General features: G+C 41.1%; 1 protein-coding gene across 4 annotated transcripts; it reads right to left on the reverse strand.

The window, feature by feature from the left end:
* Window positions 1-799: 799 nt before the first annotated feature.
* AFG2B (AFG2 AAA ATPase homolog B) lies at window positions 800-22,163 on the reverse strand. Of its 4 annotated transcripts, none has more exons than XM_073618631.1 (10): window positions 21,921-22,163; window positions 20,477-20,541; window positions 16,352-17,416; window positions 12,964-13,149; window positions 9,222-9,380; window positions 5,788-5,997; window positions 5,432-5,653; window positions 4,502-4,636; window positions 2,564-2,689; window positions 800-986 (listed from the first exon to the last, which is right to left on the reverse strand). In XM_073618631.1, exons 1-10 carry the CDS (start codon window positions 22,066-22,068, stop codon window positions 822-824), a joined length of 2,481 nt encoding a protein of 826 aa, XP_073474732.1. In that variant the 5' UTR covers window positions 22,069-22,163; the 3' UTR covers window positions 800-821. The 4 variants fall into 4 exon arrangements, with proteins under 4 accessions (XP_073474732.1, XP_073474733.1, XP_073474735.1 ...); XM_073618632.1 differs by having other exon boundaries at window positions 21,972-22,041; XM_073618634.1 differs by lacking the exon at window positions 20,477-20,541 and having other exon boundaries at window positions 21,972-22,159.
* Window positions 22,164-23,168: the final 1,005 nt, after the last annotated feature.

A 23,168-nucleotide genomic window follows, 5' to 3' on the forward strand; every position in this document is an offset into this window, starting at 1 on the left:
TCCCCTGCAGCCATCACTGTCTGACACAGAAGATCACAGGCTGAAAATAAGTATATACTACTTTTTTTTTTCCTTTACACAGGTTAGCCAGCATAGGTGTTAGGAGGCAGAGGGGACATTTGTAAGCCTATTTAGGTTTAATCTGGAATTCAACTTTAAGTTAATGTGAGGGTAGATGGCACCATGTAGGGGATGCAATGATACCGAGTATTTTCATGAGCACTAGTGAAAAAGCTCCTAATATACTTTGTGGTGCGATTTTGCATCAATACAAAATGGGTGCAAAATGCATGCACTTTGAAGAGGAATGCGTTGCGATTCCTTTCTGAATCGTATGTGGTTTCCCGCACTTCTCCTTTGTGAACCCAGGCTGAAATGACTAGGACAAGCCTGGGTTCACACAGGAGCGGTGGGGAAACCGCATGTGATTTGGACAGGAATCACATGGGATTCTTTGCAGTGCGAATTGTGCCCATTTATTCTGTATGGGCGCAAATAGCACCACAAAGTATTGGTACTTGGTATTGGCGAGTACTTGACCGAAAGTATCGGTACTCGGCGATAAAAATTTGGAATCAGTGCATCTCTAACACAATCTATTCCTAAATATTCACAGCATTATCCTTATATTACAGACCTCACAATTCTGGGCAAAGTACAGATGTCAGTAGCAGAGGTGGACAGTAAATCTGCAATAAGGCTCCTGTGTTGATGAGCGATTGCATTTGACATCAGCTTAAGGCACTTAAGATTGTTCAGAATTTTTGACATATGCCTTTAAGAGCAAACATGCTTCAAATAGATCAAAGTACATTTATTCATTATTTAAAAAGATATTCTTTCTCTGTAGGTCCATGTAACTTTTTATATGCTAAAAGATCTGTGGCATTCAAAGATGATGGTACAGATGCTAAAGCCTTTTGGAAATGCTCTTGTTTCACATAGGTAGCCTGTAGTTCAGTTTCCTGTAACGCAACCAGGGCGGCCTGCAGGCAAAGATAATGTATATTTATATCAGAGTAACACATGCATCTTTACACTTATATGTTTTTGTTACCTATCTCCTACAACCACATCTTGCTAAAAGCAGCAATAGGCTAGGCACAAGAATCAAGGGGGAATAATTTAGATTATATTGTAAAGGTAATCTCCAGCTAAAAGTTTTAGATGGAGTGGTAACTTCTGTCCTTGTTACACATGGTCTCCAGGACAGAAAGTGAGTAAAGCTGGCCATAGATGGCTCAAAATTTGGCTGGTTAAGCAGGAACCATTAATGGGCAGGCTTGGTTGTACTGGAGATGATAGATCGACTTCAGTACAACCAGCTTGTCAATTTTTTTCCTTTCAATTGCTGCCTGTCAAAATACAATAGCTGCTTAGGAGGGATTCCATCATTACCACTGAATGTGTTGATGGCGGAATCTAGCAATTTTCTTTCCTTCAACCCATGGTTGAAGGAAAGAAAATTGGTCAATAATGGCCTGACTAAATCTACGCAACTGGGATACATACAGCAATAAAAACCTGAGAGTTTAACCCTTCCAGTTCCTTTTTTTTTTTTTTTTTTTTTTTAGATACGGTTAAGCAGGGAAACTTTCACTGTTGCACTGGATTAAACACATTAATAGTATTTAAGACATCGAACAACAATTTTTTTTTCAAGACTAATTCCAGGCATGGTATGTTTTTACTTTGTTACATTGGTCCACCTTGGACGACTGGAAATCACTGAAGTAGACACAGCTACTCCACCTTCTGTAACTGGAAAAGGTGCAGAGCATGATGTCACCGCCCGGCCTCTCCACTTCATCCAATCAGAACACCTTGCATTCATTTAGAAAATGCAAAGTATTGTGTTCATAATGCATCGGGCTGTCCGCCAAGCATGGAACCTGAAAGCAAGTGGAGATCACTGAAGTAGTGGTGTGTACTATAGTGATTTCCAGGGGCATCAGCCAGGTATGGTACTATATAAAAATACACCATTCCTGGTACGCTTCTTTAAAGGATCGGTTCACCTTTTGGAACATGGAACAGTAGCTGCAGCCTCTCCCCCTCCCCAGTGACCAGGGAACTTCACCTGGCGCCCCCTGCCACTATCTAAAAATAATAAGGCCCTGCAGGGCTCTGCCCACAAGGCCATGTCACTCATTCAAAGTTTCCTGTGAATGAATTGAACTAGAAGTACTGTCATACTTTGCGGTTGACGGCTTGTAGTTCTGAATGGGCTGCGAGGTTGCTGATGAGCGGCCTTGTAATTCATTCACAAGCCCTGCTAGTAAAAAGTCAGCCTGTGTGCAGGTACAGGCTGAAAGCTGCAAGGCTTGTTTGCAGGAGTCTGCCATTGCACCACTGATCACAAGTGCAATGCTTTCCAAGCTCCTTTGGGAAAGAAGTTATAAATGCACATTTTTCCTACAAAAATATGCGCATATATTTATTTTTTCCCAAAAAGTGAACTTATCCTTTAAACTCACAATCTACAGTGAGATTTGGAACTCACATAATAGGTTCCATTTTTACCGACCTAAGGGTACCATTCCAATTGTGAACTAATTCTCACCTCTTTACAAAGATTGTGAAGATCAGCGCCAGAGTAAAATGGGGTATCAGCTGCCAGCCTTTCTAGGCACACGTCAGAATGTAATGGCACATTGTTAGTGCAGATTTTCAGGATACATACCCGCGCCTGTCAGCATAGGAGAGAGCAAAACAATGAACAAATCAGAACCTAAATAGCAGGTTAGACAAAAGCAGTATAATAAAAAAAGAAATACATATAAGAGCCCCAAGTATCATTTTACTGCAACCCTATTCACTACTTTTATTATTCAATACCTGGCTTTCCCCAAAACAGTTACAACCACAGATCAATGTCAGAAGCCATCGCCACGCTGTATCCCATATTCCCAAGCTGAATACAATGAGTATATCAGAATTAACATTAGCTTCTGACCCTCATATTTGAATGGATCATAAATGTTCTTGTAAGCAGACCTACAATCAGCTATACTATTTTATGTTATATGCATGCATACTAGACCAGGTGTAACACTTCTAGGTATTTATTACCATAGATCATAGTATCCCATGGACAATTCCCTTTTTCTGCATGTCTCTCCAAAAGACTCAAACCACCTATGTTCAGGTATGATTCATGATCACCATCTACTTCCTGGCACACAAGCATATACAATTTTGGTACTTGTGTAGTTTTGCCTTATTCACATATGTAACACAAATCAGTCCCTGCTGCTGGCTCTCGCCTTATAACTTGCTACAAAAGGTACAAGAATTTTGCATTCTAATCGCTGGAGTTAGGCCAAAAAATGTCACTGACCACCAATGCAGGGGGGTGGGGGTTACATTTCACTGCCAGTGTCCACCATGTATTAATAATATTGACACCAGTTTGAAGGGTTATTATGGCATCCACCAACACTGTGTTGCAGATTGTTATTGCGCCCTCTGGCACCAATATTGGGGTTATCATTGCCTCCACTGGCACCAGTGTTGAGGGTTGTTATTGTGTCCACTGACACAGAATTGTGGGGTTATCACTGCACTCACTGACACCAAGATAGGGGGTAGGGCATTACTGCATCCTCTGATGCCACTGTTGGGGGTTATTATTGGACACACTGACACCAATGCTGGGGCTATTGAACTCTTGTGTTCATTGTGATACACTGAAAATAAAGCAATAGGACCGAAATTGACACAAAGCACGAAAATGTGCTGCTATTGTGCGGCCCTCCGGAAGGGTCAGGAGCTGTACCTTGAAGCCATCTAAAATTTTTACGTTGACCACCACTGGTCTATACCAGTGTTTCTCAACTCCAGTCCTCAAGGCGCACCAACAGGTCGTGTTTTCAGGATTTCCGTCAGATGAAACAGCTGTGGTAATTACTAAGGCAGTGAAACTAATCAAATCACTTGTGCAAAATAATGGTAGGCCTGAAAACATGACCTGTTGGGGCGCCTTGAGGACTGGAGTTGAGAAACACTGGTCTATACCATGGTTGTTGATGTTGCCTACAGGATAAAGGACACTATAGAAAAATCAACAGGCCAGCCAAGATAGGCTTTTTTATAACCCCACCGCTACCAATCATGCTCAGTGTAGATTAGTATCCTAAGAAGTTAGGACATCTCTCTCAAGACTCGACACTTTTTTCGTGGATTTGTTAGCAATCTGAGCTCTTTTCTTACTGGCAAACAAAATGGTAAAAAATTTTGAAAAGTATCAATTTTTATTTCTCTTAAAACAAACACAGATGGACATATGTCGCAGGTATTAAAAAATATATTTTCCATATCCAGTAATGGATTAGTTAAAAGAATAAAAAAAATGTAGTATAAAGTCAAAGTATATTGTACGACTTGATTTATGAAGCTGTGAACCAAGACAGTGTTGGGAAAATGTGCACTACTAATGGGCCTTGAGGACCAGTGCTGAACAATATTGATCTAGCTATCAAATGCAGAAACCAACAATTACCTTTTCATCTGGTGGTGGAATATAGAGTAGTTTATCCAGTCTCCCTGGTCGCAGCAAAGCATCATCCAGAACATCTGGCCTGTTTGTAGCTGCCACAATCATTACGGATTTGTTAACCACTTCCTGAAACTTGTCCTGAGAGTAACACATATTAATTTATAATTGTATGTTTGACAATTTTTGACATACTGCATTAAACGGTATATTAAATTATTCGGATATTTGTGGATTATAGGTACATTACAGCAGAGACATCCCCAATTATATTGTTACTAGGTTGTTGTGGTTTATTAAGTTTAAGGTGGGGAGTACATATCAGATCTAGTATATAATCTGTAACAAAATTAATTTGGTTTAAAAAAGACACAAGTCCATGCAGTTCAACCAGATGTAATTATCAAATTAAAAATAATCAGAGCAACACTAGGGACTTTATTGTAATGGACTTCCCCAAAAAAGGCCTTAGTGTTACTATGATTATGCTGCCACTTAATCCTTTTTTTTTCATCATGGAAAGGTTTACTTCATCTTTCCAGCTACATATTGCAGACGTGCTGTCAAAACCTTTAGGTGTATGGGTATTTAAAATAATTTTTGGAACACTAGTACATTTCAGTCTACAAGCTTGTGTCCACAATAAGTGCATATGAATGTAATGTTTTCCTTTATTGATTTTACAATACATCTTAACGGATCTCTCTCTAATCACTTTATGGCCTGTTGAAAAGCAATTCTACAAATCGATTTGTTTAGCAATGTTAGTTGTAATTTTTAAAATGTCACTTCTGTTTTTATGATCACATCTCTCCACTGCAAAAGAAGTCCAAGTGCATTAAAATAAAGAAAAATAATTTTGAAAACAATAGACTCTAATCAAACTTTCAAGGATTCCTCTATCGTCTACCATCTAGTCCAGTTGAATAGACTTACAGGTTCATCATGGCGATAATCAGTATTGCCTTCCAACAATTTCCGGCTCCCCCTGCGTTCTGTAATCTTCAGCCCAACTCCATCCAGTTCATTCAGGAGAACAGAAAGGATTCTCTCTTGTACACCAGAACCTGTCCTGGCCTCTGATCGACACCCTACTATAGCATCAATCTCATCAAGAAATATGATTGCTGGCGTGCTGGCTCTTGCCTGTCTAAAAAGCTGTAAAAGGAAAAAAAAAAAAACACCCTGATTTATGAAATTTGGATCAAAGTAACTTAGATCTTGGGGTACCCCAGTCAGATTTTGGATTTCCTTCATCAGGAAAAAGAAACGTGAACTCCATTAATATTTACCTGTGCTAATGTCTTTTCTGAGTCACCCACATAGGGTGAGAAGAGATCAGCACCACTGACCGAGAAAAAAGCACAATGGCAGCTTGTTGCTAAAGCTTTTACCAGCGTAGTTTTAGCGCATCCTGGTGGCCCATAGAGAAGAACTCCTTTTGGTAGCGTCAGACCCATTCTCAGGAAAGCTTCAGGATACTTCATAGGCCATTCAATGCTCTAGACAAAGTACACAAAAAGAAAACAAAATGTGTCCATAGAAGGAATTCTACCATTCTCCAATTCCCAGAAAGCAAACATAAATAGCAAAGAAACAACATTTAAACTTTCTGCATAAATTGGAAAAGAGAATTAAACATTGCCTTTATTATGCTCAGTCGAACATCACCTGCTCTACAAAGGCAAAGCTTTCAACAACTTACAAAGAAATAAGTTTGCCAGATGGTAGTGTCCCCATAATATTGAATGAGATCATTCTAATACTCCCAGACCTCTGTAGGCACCATCACCAGGATATAGGGACTATACTATATTCAGTATCTTTGGATTCATTCTGTTATTCTAACCTTCTAAAAAGCAATCCAGAACCTTATTATAACCATTTATCTCCACTGTAAATCTTTCAAGAACAAAAGTAAAATAAAATAAAATAACTGGACAATCCATTTAGAAAGCAGTTTTCCCTTAAAAGAAAGCAATTAATCATGTCCCACAGCCAGCACCACTAAACTTCTATGGATTTAAAAATGCTAAAAGTTTGGAGTTTAAGTGATACCCTTTTTATTGGCTATTTTGAGTTGGTAAAGATTGGAAAAACAGAGTTTTGCTCAAAGATGTTCAGAGTTCAGCACGCTTTCAGGTATTTCGAAATACCCTGACACCCTTTTGCCAGCCCTTCTGTACTCTAGTGACACAGGGGCAAGTGGAGACATCTACAGAGTGCAGCAGGTGTGACCAGCATTTGACACCACCAGAAATTATGAATGCTGAAGATTTATTTATTTTTTTATTAATTTTTTTTAGTAAGCATTAGGCTTCATGCACGTAAACCCAAAAAGAGCATACAGTGTGCGCGGAGCATAAATAGTCGGATTAATCAAGCCACAGGTGCAGCAAACAGCTTCCTATTGCAGTGAATGGCTATACACTGCTACAGGAAGATTTACACCTGAGCTTAGTTTAGGTCATGCATGCGCATACAGCACTAGACACAGAAACATGCATCCAGGGTGCACGCCCATGTGCAAGTTTACGCAAGTGCCAGTATACACCCTTGTATAGCAGCGTACAGTCGTTCATTGCAATGGCAGAGGCGGCATGCTGCACCTGCGGCTTGCTTACATTGGCCATTTACACTCCATGTATGCCCTCTTGTGGCCGTGTGCATGAAGCCTTGTTCGGCACCTTATGGCATTAGGTGTAGGGCTGTGAGACAAAAGTACTAATTGCATCCTTTGCAGAGGGAACTGCTTTTCAATTTTTAAAAATGGTGACAAAGTCACTTTGACACGACTAATGGCCTTCTTCTCTGGAATATGGTAATAGCATCTCCCCCCTTCCCCTCCATGGTACACTGGCCACAGTTTGTTAATAATATCTATGATGATTCCTGAGAATCAGAATTAACATTGGATATAGGTCTAGACAAAATACAGGATTTCTGATGGATATAAATGACTGTCAGCTTAAATGTCTGGAAAACTCTCTCTCCCCCCACTCCCTTTTTTTTCCCTTCCCTCTAGTTTATTCCTCTTAAATTATTTGTCTACCACTTCAACACAATTTGTCATTTCAACACACTACAAAAAAATATGTACATAATCTACAAATGCAAAAGCAGACATGCTACATCTCACCCACCATGATTATCAACAGATTACCTCACTTTTTAGAGGAGTAATCATTGAAATGATAGCTTGCTTTGTTGTGTACAGTTTACCTAGGTATTCCCCATATTTGCTATAACTGTATGCTACTCTAATGGCAACTCTGCTTTAAAGTCCAACTCTTTAAAAGTCATCCCTTGCAGTAGGGCTGTGCCTGCATTGCAAGAGTTAAAGGAGAAGTATAGCCAAAGCTCTTTTGGCTGTATTTCTCCTATGGATCACAGGAGTGCAATTCGTTTTGCACTCCTGTGACCCATTTTCAGCAGAGAGAGGACTGAAGTCCACTCCCTGTTGATGTCACAGACGTCGGTCCAGTCATCACAACTATGGAGTCTGGATCTGCCAGTCTCTCAGCTAGCTGCCATCCCCTCCACAGCCCAGCGCTTCAATGAGCGAGGAGGGAGCAGAGCAGAGAGCCGCTGACTGACAGTCTGCAGCTCTCTGCTCGGGGAGCTGCCAGAACCGAGCATTCAGCAGTGTTTAATCGCTCGGTTCTCAGTGCAGGGGGGACAGATTCTGCATCCACCTAGGCAAGTATAAATCTAAAAAAAAAAAAAAAAAACCCAAACCCATACTTCTCTTTTAATTGCTTGTTTAGGTCTAAATGAAATTGTTAAAGGCTAAGTTCACCTTTTGGGGAACAAAATAACAAATGCATATATTTTTGCAAGAAAATAAAATGTGCATTTATTATTTTTTCCCCCAGGATCCTGCAAAGCATTGCAACCATGATCAGATGAGCATGGGTGTAATGTCAGGCTCCTGCAGACAAGTCCTACAGCTTTTTGCCCATACCTCTGAACAGGCTGTACAGCTGCGGGGCTTGTGAATGGACTATGAGCGCACTGATAAGCACGCTCGCAGTCCATTGAAACTACAAGTCCTTCTGTCATGATGGTAGTTAATTCACAGATTGCTTTGAATGAATGACATAACTGTGTGGGCGGAGCCCCGTCAATTTTAAAATGTGACAGCGGCTGTGGGGAAGAGGAAGCCTGCCTGCTGTCACATGGGATTGGGGGGGGGGTGAGTGAACATGTGCTGAAACATGTTACACAATAAACACGGGTGTACCATGTTCCAAAAGGTGATAATAGCCTTTAAAGTAGATTTACTTACCCGATCCTCCACACTATTAGACCAGTCCCCGCAGTGTCTCCTCTGCTATGCTCCAGTGGTCTGAAGTCCTGATGTCATCAAGACCAATGCAGGGTACACATCCCTGCATTGGATGTGATGACGCCAAGGGAGAGTCGGTTGCCAGAGCACTGGGAAACACCATTTGCTGGGGGAGTGAAGTATCAGGTAAGTTAAAGCGCTTCTCTTCCCCCCCTAGACTACAAAAGCAGTGAACCCTTGCAGTGCAGGCACAGCCCCACTACAAGGGATCATTTTCACATTTCCCAGAGTTAGGTTTTAATGTCTGGATTTTTTTACCACAAATCTGTATTTTAATTCTTGTAATCATTTTAGGATGCAGAACATATGACATTTCTGCAGACATAAGGAATGCCCATAATAACATTTTGCACACTTAGGGATCAAGCTGTCCTTTACCTGCTTCAGTACGAGTTTAACATTCTCCAGGCCCCCTATATTCTCCCAGTAGATTGGCTTAAACTCCACCTGTCCAATCGCACTACGAGCTGTAGACGGACGGATCTTTTTAAAGGCTTCATAAAAATGTGCTCTAGTAACTTGATTCGCTTGACTGTCCTGAAAGAAAAGACTATCATTTATATGGTTTAATTATCATTGCTTTATTTATACATAGATCAATCATCAATTAAGCAATATATAAAGGCTGAAATCTCAGGTTCTAATATTTAAGGCAATAAACAAAACTTAATGCATGGGGTTTATCATTTACCACTGTTGATGTGAAGCTGTGACCAAGTTAATATATTCAAGTATCATAACATTCTGAATAAGCAGTCAATGAGCTTCAAAATAAACACTCACTGGCCTCTGAAGCTGCTGACACTGTGGAGAAATGCATTCTCAGAGTTTACAGCAGAAACACAAAAGTCAACTCCAGCCTGTTCTTTAGCTGCAACTATTATAGAAGCACCTGAACGACCACAACATACAGGGATATACAATGTATTACTGACATATAATCACACACATAGGTTGGACTTGTGTCTTTTTTCAACCTCACCTACTATTTAACTATGTAAAGGCTGAGGTTTTTTTTTTTTTTTTTTTTTTTTTACTTTCATGCATTCCATGTATGAAGGTAAAAAATCCTCTGTGTGCTGCTCCCCCCACAGCCCCCCTAATACTAACCCGAGCCCCATCTCGATCCAGCGATGTGCAATCCCAGGTCTCTCTCTCCCTCATTGGCTGAGACACAGCAGCGGGAGACATTGGCAATCACAGTCAGTGAGCCAATGAGGAGAGAGCAGGGGGGGCCAAGTCACAGCTCTATGTGTCTTATGAACGCATAGAGCGGGGCTTAGGAGCAAGTATGCACCAGTGCCCCCCTAGCAAGCGGCTTGCTATTGTGGGGACTCTTCAAAGGGGAGGAGCAAAGAGGGCTGGAGAGGGACCCGAGAAGAGGAGGATTGGGGCTTCTCTGTACAAAACCACTGCACAGAGCAGGTAAGTATGACATGTTTATTATTTAAAAAAAAACAAACCTTTAGGATCACGTTAAGCAGTGTTTTACAGTTTTGAGGCCTCCAAGGTAAGCACATAGCAGATGCTCTAAGAGAAACAGACTTGATCAAGGTAGGCCTTAATGGCGAGAGGCCTAATTTATGCGTAGCAAAATATAAACAATGCTGTGCCAAGAGCTCGCCCCTGGCAGGTAACGGAAAGCTCCCGATCATGTGACTGCTGTGACAGCCAATCACGGCAGTCACATGACCGAAATGCCTGTCTGCCGGCATCTGAAACCTCTTAAAGAGCCGGGAAGCGCTGGTGCTAAGACATTAAATGCTTCTGCAGTAAACTGTAAGGCTCGGTTACCACTGCCGCAACCTGAAAATTGCGTTACTTACAGTGCAACTTTGCCAGGTGACTTGTTGTGACTTTGAAGCAACTTCAGGGAATGCCTGGGTAATCTTCCTGTAATGTGGGATCCAAATCACATCAATTAAGATGAGGATTCAACTTGGAGGAGACTTCCATTAAAGTCAATGGGCACAATTCGGATAGAAGTCACCTATAATATGGGTCCAGAAAGTTCAGTTTTTAAATGCAGTGCAAATTTTGTAAAGGGACATGAATGTCACAAAAGTTCACGGTCTGCTGATAAGAGCCTGTATGAAAGGATTTTCCTTTAATCCAAAATACTCTGTACTATAAATCTAATGCAGGAACTAATTTACTTTATACGCATGTATACTATATGTTGTTTTTTAAACTGATTCCATAAATATGGAGAAATTAGAACATGCAGTTTATGAATGTGTATAATAAAACCTAATGAAAAATATTCCAAGTGCAATATTCTCATATAACCAATTCAGTTTAAAAACATTCCCCTCTGGATGATCTGTGTACCTTGCAGAGATTTTAACAATCTTAGTTGGGGATTCCTACCTTTTGTTATTCTGAAGAAATAGCTGTTTGTCTGTCTCCATGTAGGAAATTGAATCTGTATGGGAGTGGTTTTATAATTATCAATCTGCTGCTGCACCTGCAGGGCGCTAATGAGGAAAGTGGTTGGGTCTGCATTCCTTCAGATGTGATTTCCCTGTGGGAGTACCATCAAAAATGACATTTTTGTTGCAGGGGGATGCCCAAAATCTGACTTGCTTCTTAGTGTAGATTTCTGGGAAAATCAGTGAGCCAATCACACAAGCAGGAAATTACATTTCTGGGGGCGTTATTTATTTATATTAAATAGCTTTTTTTTCCAACTAAAGCGGAGTTACCTTTTAACTACTGTAATAAAAAGTCAACTCAGAACCTGGCTGTCTGGTTAAAGAATAGCTGAAGAAAATTACGCATTTTTGGCAAGTAAGACATTTCACAATTAGGCTTAATGTACACGGGATGTTCTACAACCTCTCCTGAACGATTTAACTTGACAGATAGTAACTGATGTTTAAAAACATTCGTTTTGCCACATTTTACATGCCGCGTTTGCGTTAAGAAGTGTTTTTTTTCTTTTTCCAAATAGTCAAAAGTTAAAAACACCTGTAAACGAAACGCGGCTAAGCGTGTTTACAAGCTGTCACAGGCGTTTGGCATTTCAAATGCCTCTGAACATCCAACGCATTTTTTTGCTTTCCAAAAAAATGCTTCTAAACTCAACTGCCTAGAAACGACTATAAATGACCCTGTGTACATGTACTGATAGGATAACAGAGGAGAGTTCAGGGGCAGCTGAAAAAAACACCCAACTGCTCCTAAACATCCATTTAGCAGCAACAGTATACATGAAGCCTTAAAGGGTAACTCTACTACTGTCATCCCCCCTGCTCCCTCCTCACAGGATTTGACTGAGAGCTGCAGGAGCCAATGGCTCCCGCTGCTCCCAGAGACTCAGTGAATGCAGGAAGAGAGGAGCAACACGGGACAGCTCTGGATTGATGGAGGACTCAGGTAAGTGAGTGGCAGAGAATGCATTAGGGTAAAAAACCTTCTGTTTTTAGAATTACCTTAAAGTGGAGGTCCACCCTGAAAAAAAAATTGCATAAAAAAATACCTAAAAAAATGGAGGGAAAAAAAATGTTTTAACTTACGTGAAATGGCTGTTGCTAGGCAGTCTTCCTACACCGCGGTGATCTTCAGTCTTCTCCTCCCCTCGTTGTCTTCTGGGGAATGGGGCGCGGTGTGTCCCACAACACATCGCTTCCCATTCACAAAGCGCTGCGCGACTCACGCATGCACAGTAAGAAACGGGCAGTGAAGCCGTAAGGCTCCACTGCCTGTTTCCCTTAGTTAGGATGGCAGTGCCGGGACCCGAGAGCCTCAGGCGGCCGACATCGCGGGCACCCAGGACAGGTAAGTACTAATTTAAAGTCAGCAGCTACAGTGTTTGTTTAGCTGCTGACTTTAAATTTTTTTTTTTTTCCCCGTCCGGAATCCCGCTTTAAAGTGATTGTAAACGATCATCTTGTACAAAAACCCATTCATTTTAAAAATAGAAATGAAAGGCACAACATTTATATACAAATATATTATAATTATTTAATTTAATAATTAATGTAAAAATTTCATTTTAATAATTGTAATCCTTTAACACATGAATGGAACAAATGTAATTATACTTTATCTTTAATGCAGCAACTCTGCTAATTCACATAATAAACTATCCAAAAGTCCTTGTAGGCACTTATATTACCTGGTGCACCTGCAGCACAACTTGCATAGCAGCTTCGCGGCACAGCGCAGTGAGATCAGCCCCCACGTATCCCACCGTCATGTCGGCCAGAACACCAACATCCACATCACTGCTGACGGGCATATTAGATAGGAGTACTTGAAGAATGGCTCTTCTCTGGCAGAGTGTGGGGGTTCCAATAATAACCTACAGAAGAAAACCAGACCTTTTTTTCCCAAATTCTTTTCATATAGGCTACAAGGATTGATCAGAAATAAACCTCAGTGAATGAAATGTGACAAAGAATAAAACGTAATCCTGTAACAGAAAACCTTTAGTGTAAAATCAACTCCAGCTAATGAAATGCTGCCGCTTTGTGACGAAGACATTCATCAGTGCAGAATTCTCTGATATAAGACAGGTTCACGCCACAATTTCAAAATACATTTCTGCATGTGTGTTTTATTAAGTGGTTTTTTTTGCAGCATTCCAGATGCCTTCAATGCCGAAAAAAATGCAACATGTTCTACTTTTGTTGACTGCACTGGTGTGAACTAGGACCATTGGAATCCATGTTAATCATTGTCCTTTCATTTTTGATTCAGAATAAAAACGCATTGGGCTACATCTGCAGTGAACCAGCCCTGATGATCCTTTCACACCAGCGTCCAGTCTTGATCGGTCAGTCAGCCTTTCAGACAAATCCAAACTGAACCGCAATGTATTGTTATGGAGTTTATATTACGTGTCTGTCCATTCCCATCTATGTCCTTTTATGTCTGCAAAAAAAGGTTTGCCTTTACTGTTTTTGCGGATATAAACGGATGTTGAGCGTTTATGTCTGCTCACCTCTGTTGTAAAAGGATTAGGTTTTCATGCTTTTTTTTTTTTAAATCAGTCTTCATAATAGAACGAACGACACTCGTGTAAAAGAGCCCTTAAAAGCTTAATATTCTTATATTTTGCTTCCCTAGTTTCCCCCCCCATAAGCTTTTCACCAGAAACTTCATTTTAGTGCCATTTTAAATGGACAAATTATCAGGGTTATTAGGGGATACTGTTTTTTTTTTTTTTTTTTTTTAAATGGTGAGTACTGATACTTGTGCTCAAGTGCCGATACCGAACACCGATACCTCTGCAGTGCGATTTTAGCCCATACAAAATGAGTGGGCTCAAATCACACTGCAAAGAATCGCATGCAATTTGAACAGGAAAGCGGTGTTCGAATCACATGCAGTTTCCCGCACCCCGCTCCTGTGTGAACCCAGACAGAATTTACTATGACAAGCTTGAGTTCACACAGGAGCGGTGGGCAAAACTGCATGTGATTCAGACAGGAATCGCACCGCATTTCTGTTCAAATCGCATGAGATTTTTGCAGTGCGATTTGAGCCCACTAATTTTGTATAGGCTAAAATCGCACCGCAAAAGGTATCGGTATTCGGTATCGGCATTTGAGCATAAGTATCAGTACTCACCAATTTAAAAAAAAACGAAACATATTGTATGGGCTTAAATCGCACCGCAAAGGTATCGGTTTAGGTCTCAGAGCATTTGCATGAGTGCAAATGCTCAGTATCGGCACCGATATTGGTAACACAACTATATATTGACAAACAACTAAACAAAATCTCAATATATGAGCACATAAGGCGAATCACAAAATTTTGACTAGGCAACATAAAACTTTCTCCCAAAATTGTATAAAAAAAAAAAAAAAAAAAAGTATCTATAGTTGATGAGATACCTTTACATTTTCTATAGATATAGAATTTAATATTATTACTCGATTTTAGGTGTAATTTGTTGTATGGATTTATAACTATTGTTATCTATTTTAGAAAAAAAAATGTACAGACCATACCAACAATATGTCAGCAATAACTTCTAACTCTTGGTCCTAAAGAAACAGACAAATTCTGTGAAACATGCTGACCACTATAGGTGACACGGTGGTGAATGCTGTAATCTGAAATAGTCTTCTGTATGTATACATTTGTATATATTGTTTTACCATAAGAATATTTGACTGGTTTTAAAACAAAAGTTGATAAAATCTGTGCACTTTTTAGGAAGAGTTTGGTATGTATTTTTAAATGTTCTCGGGGTGCTATGTCCAATCTTTCTTTCCATATATATTGCTGTTTTTCTTGGGATGATAGCTGGCCATACACTAGCAGAATTACATTTGAAAATTGTTGACTGTAGTGAAGAGAAAATAACATTCATTACAAAATCAAATGTTAAAAGCAAACATTTTAAGTACTTGTGTACAACATCTGTCAAGTCATCAAATGTACTGAGAATATTCATAGGAATGTTCATTTGAAAATCTACCAGTGTATGGCCAGCTTAAGAGACATTATTGGATTCTATCTGTGTCCACCCCTCTTAGCTAGATATCATACATAGTAATTACCGTATTTTTCGCTCCATAAGGCGCACCCCCCCCCCCAAAAAAATGGGGGAAAATGTTGGTGCGTCTTATGGAGCGAATACTGACCAGGCCCCCCCCCGCCATGTCACAATAGCGGGCGGCCGTCTCCCACGAGCCTGGCGATCTCCTGGCTAAGCCTGTCACTATCAGAAGACAAAGCAGCCCCAGCAGCGGAATGGAGAACAGCCACTCCTGCTGCTCTGTTTTCTATCTGAGTGACAGGTGGATGTGATGACGTCCTCGCCAGTCGCCGGGCACAGGTCAGGCAGCATTTTAGTTGGGCACAGGTCAGGCTACATTTTTAATGGGCACAGGTCAGGCTACATTTAATGGTGCATTTAGTGGGCACAGGTCAGGCTGAATTTAATGGTGCATTCAATGGGCACAGGCAGGCTGAATTTAATGGTGCATTCAATGGGCACAGGTCAAGCTGAATTTAATGGTGCATTCAGTGGGCACAGGTCAGGCTGAATTTAATGGTGCATTCAGCGGGCACAGGTCAGGCTGAATTTAATGGTGCATTCAGCGGGCACAGGTCAGGCTGAATTTAATGGTGCATTCAGCGGGCACAGGTCAGGCTGAATTTAATGGTGTATTCAATGGGCACAGGTCAGGCTGCATTTAATTGGCACTGGTCAGGCTGCATTTTATGGCCACTGGTCAGGCTGCATTTTATGGCCACTGGTCAGGCTGCATTTTATGGCCACTGGTCAGGCTGCATTTTATGGCCACTGGTCAGGCTGCATTTTATGGCCACTGGTCAGGCTGCATTTTATGGCCACTGGTCAGGCTGCATTTTATGGCCACTGGTCAGGCTGCATTTTATGGCCACTGGTCAGGCTGCATTTCATGGGCACTGGTAAATATTTTAGTACACCATTTGGTTCAGAATATTTTTTTCTTGTTTTCCTCTTCTAAAACCTAGGTGCCTCTTATGGTAAGGTGAGTCTTATTGAGCGAAAAATATGGTACCTCCCTGTCGAATCTCCCTGGTCGTCTCAGAGCGGAATCTATAGCATCAGGACGGTTTGAAGCCGCAACAATAACCATTTTGTTATCACTGAGAATCCCGTCCATGAGTATCAAAAGCTGAGCGACTATGCGATTTTCAGGAGCATTACTTGAGCCTCCACGTTTAGGACACAAGGATTCAATCTCATCAATAAACAGGATGCAAGGTCCTCCATGAGAAATGTCTCTGGCTCTCTCAAAATACTTTCTTAAATTCTCCTCACTCTCTCCAGGCCTCGATCCATGAATTGCTGGCCCATTCAGGCTAATTAGATAGGCTCCAACTTGTCTTGCAACAGCTTTTACTAAAAGAGTTTTCCCAACTCCAGGAGGACCAACTAAGAGAAGGCCTCTGGGACACGTTAAACCTAGTTTGGTTAAGGTCTTTTGATAGTGGAAAGGTAAATTGATGATCTCACAGAGTGAGGCACATACTTCCTCCATTCCAGCAACCTTGTAGTGAGGAGCACTGTCAGCTATGTGCTTGTACCACTCCAGTGCTATGACCTCTTTAATGTTCAAGTTTGTCTTTGCAGTTATTATGCCAGCGCCAGCCGTTACAGGATCCATGTCTATTACCTCCACAATCACAACTGGTGAGTCGTCAGTCATTTTTATCACATATTGAGGTAGTACATACATATTTCTCAGCAAGTCCCTCACCACCTCATGGAGCATTGTGTCTGATAAAGCCAATTTCACTTCCAAATTCCTCAGTACCACTTTCACCGTCACCCTTTTTAACTTGATAGGATTTAAAACTTTTAAATAATTTAAACAAACTGAACCTGTGTGGTCTATTGTAGGTTTTGTCAATGCAGAGCACATGGTGTCAACTTGGAGAAAGCCATCAGAAAGGTCCTTCCTTGGCCAAGCTGTGCACAGACAGTTGCCACTTGGTAATGATATCAAGATAGGGAAACCTATTTTAGCTCCCAGATGCGACATAGCTTTGGGTCCCAATCTACATCTTTGTGATCCATGGTCTTCATAATCTAATGGCAATAGCTTAAGCTCTGTATCCATCTGTAATAAAATAACATTGCAGTTAAATAGACATCAGTATGAGATAAAGGTTTAAGTATAGCCTAAAACTTTTTGGGGGGATAACATGGTAAAGGATTAGAACATTTGTCTGGCTTTTATTGATGTCTATGTTCCTGCTGGGGAGAGTCAATCCCTCTATTTGTACTGGTGACTAGGGATGAGCATGGGTTGCTCTAAACCCAATGTTCAGCTGAATCCAGATGTAAGTCACCAGTGCTGGGCCACACGGCTGTGGGCAAGGCATTTCCCACCCCGCGGTTGCAGGGATGCTTGTGACATATTACCTAATATGGCCATAGGTAGTGCCTTGACCACAGCTGTCTTGGTGAACACTAACAGCGACAGCTGTGTTGAATCCGAACCTGAAAACCTCAAAGCCAAGACTATCTCTACTGCTGACCATTGTCACTGAGACAGTAAAATTAGCCAAAGATGGATTTCAATCTATCTATGGGCAGGCTAGTTGTACTAAAGTTGATCCATTGCTCACCTTTAGTAGGACCGGCCTGTCTGTTTTGTTGTTTTTCGTGTGATGACTGCTGGCAGCTATAGCAGCCGACAGTAATCAATGTATTCTGACAGGTGGGAAACCTCCCGCTGTCAGAATACAAAAGCTCTGCGGGAGGAATTCCGCCATCAACACTGAATGTTTTGATGGGGGAATTGAGTTGCTTAATGTATGCCTCACTTTAGTAATGGGAAATCAAAAACTTTAGTCATCACTGGAACAGGTATATATAGGCGTCATTCTTTCAATATGAACGTTTGTTCCAGTGTCAACTGTCTGGAAGGGAAAAATACATCACTTTGCAGTAATGATTGAAAATCTCACCAATGGGAACACAGGTAGCAAAAAAAAAAAAACTGAACCCTTCCCTAACAACAGAGATAAAAATGACACTACGGCTACACCTAGATAAGGCTTGACTAGAAAGGGGAACTGAATTTTAACAATTCCTCATATAGTCATCTCATACCGTCACCTCAGTAAATGAAATAAGGACTTGAGGTGTGTTCCTCTGAATTAGGGTATGAGTATAAAAAGAAAGGGAAAATAAAAAGTTTTTCCAAAGTAATTCCTAAACGAGGAACGGCCAGAAGGAGTAGAGTCAAAGCTTGTTTGGCTGTAGTTCTGTGGATCACAGGAGTGCAGTTTGTTCTGCACTCCTGTGATCCATTTTCAGCTGAAAGAGGGCTGAAGCCCACTGTCGGCTGACATCACAGAGCCAGTCCAGGCTGGGGAAAGATCATGATCATATGGTCGAGATCCACCCAGGAGCCTGGACCGGCACCCAGCTCAGCCTCTCAGTGAGCCGGTGACTGACAGTTATCAGCTCTTTGCTCACAAAGCACTGAGTAATCAGCAGTCTTTAATCACTCAATTCTCAGTCTTTGAGCCAGTAGCGGACAGGTGCAGCTCCCACCTAGGTAAGGTTAAAAAAAAAAAAAAAAATCTCTTTTAAAGAAGAAGTCTTACATCTGTACATTTTTACTATTGTTCTGTTCCTCAGGAAAGTACATTTTTTTTAAATGTATATTTATTTAGAGCTTTTCTCCCTGGGGACTCAAAGTGGTTGATAAGAGAGGCAGCCATCTTGGATGCACTTAATTGAGCCAATTAACCCACAAGCATGTCTTTGGAGTGTAGCAGCAAATCAGAGTACCTGGGAGAAAGCCACAGAAGCACAGGAAGAATATGAAAACTCCATGCAGGTAGTGTTCTGGTCAGGATTCGGACCAAGGACCCTAGTGTTGCAAAGCAGAAGAACTAACCACTAGTATTTTATGTTATCTAAAGCTGGCCATAGACTGGTTGAAATTCAGCTGAATATGATCCTTGTATGGTCGTTCCCATTCAAGAGGAGTCGATCTAATGAGTTCAATCAGCACTGCAGTTTTGATAGTGTATTCTAACAGCAGAGTATTCCTCTATCCACCTCAATTGTTTGCATGGGGGAAATCTGTTTGGTTGATAAAAAATAAATAAATCATACACTTAAGCCAGGTTAAAGCGGAACTTCACCCAAAAGGGAAGTTGAGCTTTTCCACCTCCTCTCCAACTTTTGAACACATTTTTATTTGAAGCTGCAGTGGGTACTTAGTTTTGATAGGTACTTGCTCCCACTTCCACTTAGATCGCCTGGGTGATCCAAACAGAAGTTCAGCCCATCGCCTTCTGGAACACGTCACAGGTACCAATAGGCTGCGGGACCATCCACAACGGGCAATGGGGCTCGCACACTGGGAAGCCACAAGGAGTCACAGCCTGCTTCCCTTAGTAAACATGCCGGCGCCAGGGACCCAAAGACTTGCAAACAAAGAGTAGGCCTGGGTGAGGGCGGTGCTAGATCCTTGGACAGGTGAGTTGTCTACTTATTAAAAGTCAGTAGCTACAGTATTTTCAGCTGCTGACTTTTATTTTTGTCTACCCTAACATGTTCCCTTTAACCCCAAATCCTCCATACTATAAATCTAATGCAAACACTAATTTACTTTATATGCATGTATACTATATGATTGTCTAGCAAGTATCTTCAAACCACTTCCAAAAACATGAAGAAAAAAAAAAGATAATGTAGTTTGCGAACATGTATAATAAAACCTAAAATAGTGTGCCAAGGGCAATATTCTCATATAGCCAATTCAGTTTACAGCACTGAGCTCTGTGTACTTTATTCTTTGAACTACCTTTATATTGCCACAATTCACAGATCAAAATACAGTATTTGCAGCTGCTGAAATCTAAGTAAGAAGTTACATCATCCTGGCCTAGCCAATGCCCCTAAACCTGGAAGATTATCAATAGAAGCGCTGGCCATAACTAGGAATGCAGACATCACAGCGCTGGATGAGGTCATTTTGCTGGGTACATATGCAACAATGTGCAAATATTCTGTACATACCTTCACATTATAGCAAAAAGACCTTGGGGGCCCAAAATTTGCCATTTTCCCTGGCAAGCTCCGTGCCTGTAATTGAGCCCTGTGTGCTTCCTGTAGATATAAGGAACCCAAAACCATAAAGACAACTATAACTAACCTTAACACAGGACATCAGGCTGAGGTCAATGTAATGGTGATAAAAGCATTTCACCTTTATTATGTCTAGAGGAGAGTACAATCAGCATTAACATACAATATACATATTGATATCCCATCTACTATACCATATACCGTACCCCATATACTATACCATATACTGTACTCCATCCCATCTACTATACCATATACCGTACCCCATCCCATCTACTATACCATATACCGTACCCCATCCCATCCACTATACCATCTACTATACCATATACCGTACCCCATCCCATCTACTATACCATATACCGTACCCCATCCCATCTACTATACCATACCCCATATACTATACCATCTACTATACCATATACCATGCCCCATCCCATCTACTATACCATATACTGTACCCCATCCACTATACCATATACCGTACCCCATCCCATCTACTATACCATATACCGTACCCCATCCCATCTACTATACCATATACCGTACCCCATATACTATACCATATACTGTACTCCATCCCATATACTATACCATATACTGTACTCCATCCTATCTACTATACCATATACTGTACCCCATCCCATCCACTATACCATATACCGTATCCCATCCCATCTACTATACCATATACCGTACCCCATCCCATCTACTATACCATATACCATACCCCATATACTATACCATCTACTATACCATATACCATACCCCATATACTATACCATCTACTATACCATATACCATACCCCATCCCATCTACTATACCATATACTGTACCCCATCCACTATACCATATACCGTACCCCATATACTATACCATATACTGTACTCCATCCCATCTACTATACCATATACTGTACCCCATCCCATCTATTATACCATATACTATACCATATACTGTATCCCATCTACTATACCATATACTGTACCCCATATACTGCACCCATCTTATCTACTATACCATATACTGTACTCCATCTACTATACCATATATGGTACTCCATCTTATTTACTATACCATATACTGTATCTTATCTTCTATACTAGACCATCCCATATACTGTACTATACATTGTACCACACAATCTACTAAACCCCATTCCATACACTATGCCATATACCAATGTTTCTTAACTCCAGTCCTCAATGCGCCCCAACAGGTCATGTTTTCAGGCTCTCCATTATTTTGCACAGGTGATTTGATCAGTGTCACTGCCTTAGTAATTACCACAGCCGATTCATCTGAGGGAAATCCTGAAAACATGACCTTTTGGGGCACCTTGAGGACTGGAGTTGAGATACACTGCCATAAAATATACTACTAGATCATCCCATATACTATAATATAACATCTACCTACCAATATACTATATTCTTTATACTATACTATATATCATCCAGTACACTATATTATGCCACCCCATGCACCGTCCACTATACGATACTCTTACCCTCTTGTATTTTACAGTACTGTCTCCCATCCCCCATATACTGTATCATACACTGCTCCACACGTGTACTCCCATCATCAACTTCCGGGTTCCATGACAGTGACATCAGCGCAGGGCATGCCGGGAGATGTAGTTCTGTCCTTCTCATCCAATGGAGGAGAGCGATGCGATAACTGGGAGGGGCTCGTTTTGTGCCGTTTATGGTGGTCTGGGGAGGGTCCCGCCTCTGTCTGGGTCCCGCTATAGAACAGTTCCGTGAACTGATACAGACATGCAAGTGATGTGTTGTGATTGGGCAGTGTAAAGTGGGCGGGATTTTGTCTTTTATTATTACTGGATTTCGGAAGGTGAGTGTAAAGCTGCCATATGACCAGCAGGGGGCAGCCTGAGAGCGTTGAATACAGCGGTGTATGGTGAGTGTCAGTGATCTATAATGAAGATGATGTGTGCCCGACCTGAGTACTGAGCATCGCTTCCTGCCCGGACACAATCACACCATTGTACTGAGAGAGACACTGACATCACAAGGAAGGATCTTCTCCTGAGAGTAGAACTCTAGTCATTGGGAAGATTTCCTCTCTATTATTATTATTATTATTATTTATCTTCTGGGGACATTTGGGACTTTCTTTTACTTTTTTTTTACAGGAAACAGGATGAATCTGCCTAATGGGGACACAGACAGCAATAAAACCTGACAGGTGATTAGAATTTCTCTCCACTCCATACAAGGAAAAGAAAAAAAAAAGTTTTTCCTTTATAGTTACACTGGAATCTATTTTAGGATGGGATCTTTGTGAGTCCATGTCTGAAGAAGAACACTGAAGTACACTTTCAGTGCCGGTTCATGCCTACAGGTGTGACCCATCATGCCCGTGTTTCCGTGCGTTTTCAGCGTGTTCTTGCATTTTGCGTGTAGGGCAACCCGTTCAATTCAGTGGGCTGCCCTGCACACAAGAAATGCGGAAAAGAAGACGCTGAGGCTGTGTTCACACTTGCATGTCCCGGGAACGCATGAAAAACGAGAGTGGTACTATTAATAGGTAACGGTACCCCAAACATAGCTAGCAGATGAGCCAAAACGTGCAGTAAAAAAAAAAAAACATGTGAAACTCAATGTTGGTACATAGGGGTTTCCCGATACCACTTTAAGACCGAGTACAAGTACCGACACTTTTTTTTTTAAGTACTCGCCGATACCGATTACTGATACTGTTTTTAATGTCATGTGACAGTGGCACTAATATG

The sequence above is a fragment of the Aquarana catesbeiana genome, linkage group LG03 (genome assembly GCF_042186555.1).
Source record: "Aquarana catesbeiana isolate 2022-GZ linkage group LG03, ASM4218655v1, whole genome shotgun sequence".
Classification (NCBI taxonomy): Eukaryota; Metazoa; Chordata; class Amphibia; order Anura; family Ranidae; genus Aquarana; species Aquarana catesbeiana.

Excerpts from the sequence above, each read along its gene's own strand:
- AFG2B (XM_073618631.1), bottom strand. The coding sequence starts at position 22,068 with ATGAGAAGGACAGAACTACATCTCCCGGCATGCCCTGCGCTGATGTCA. Across the intron at positions 20,542-21,920 it reads GTACTGTAAAATACAAGAGG|ACATAATAAAGGTGAAATGC; the intron begins GTAAGAGTATCG and ends ACTCTCCTCTAG. Across the intron at positions 13,150-16,351 it reads CAGGGAGATTCGACAGGGAG|GTTATTATTGGAACCCCCAC; the intron begins GTACCATATTTT and ends TTTCTTCTGTAG.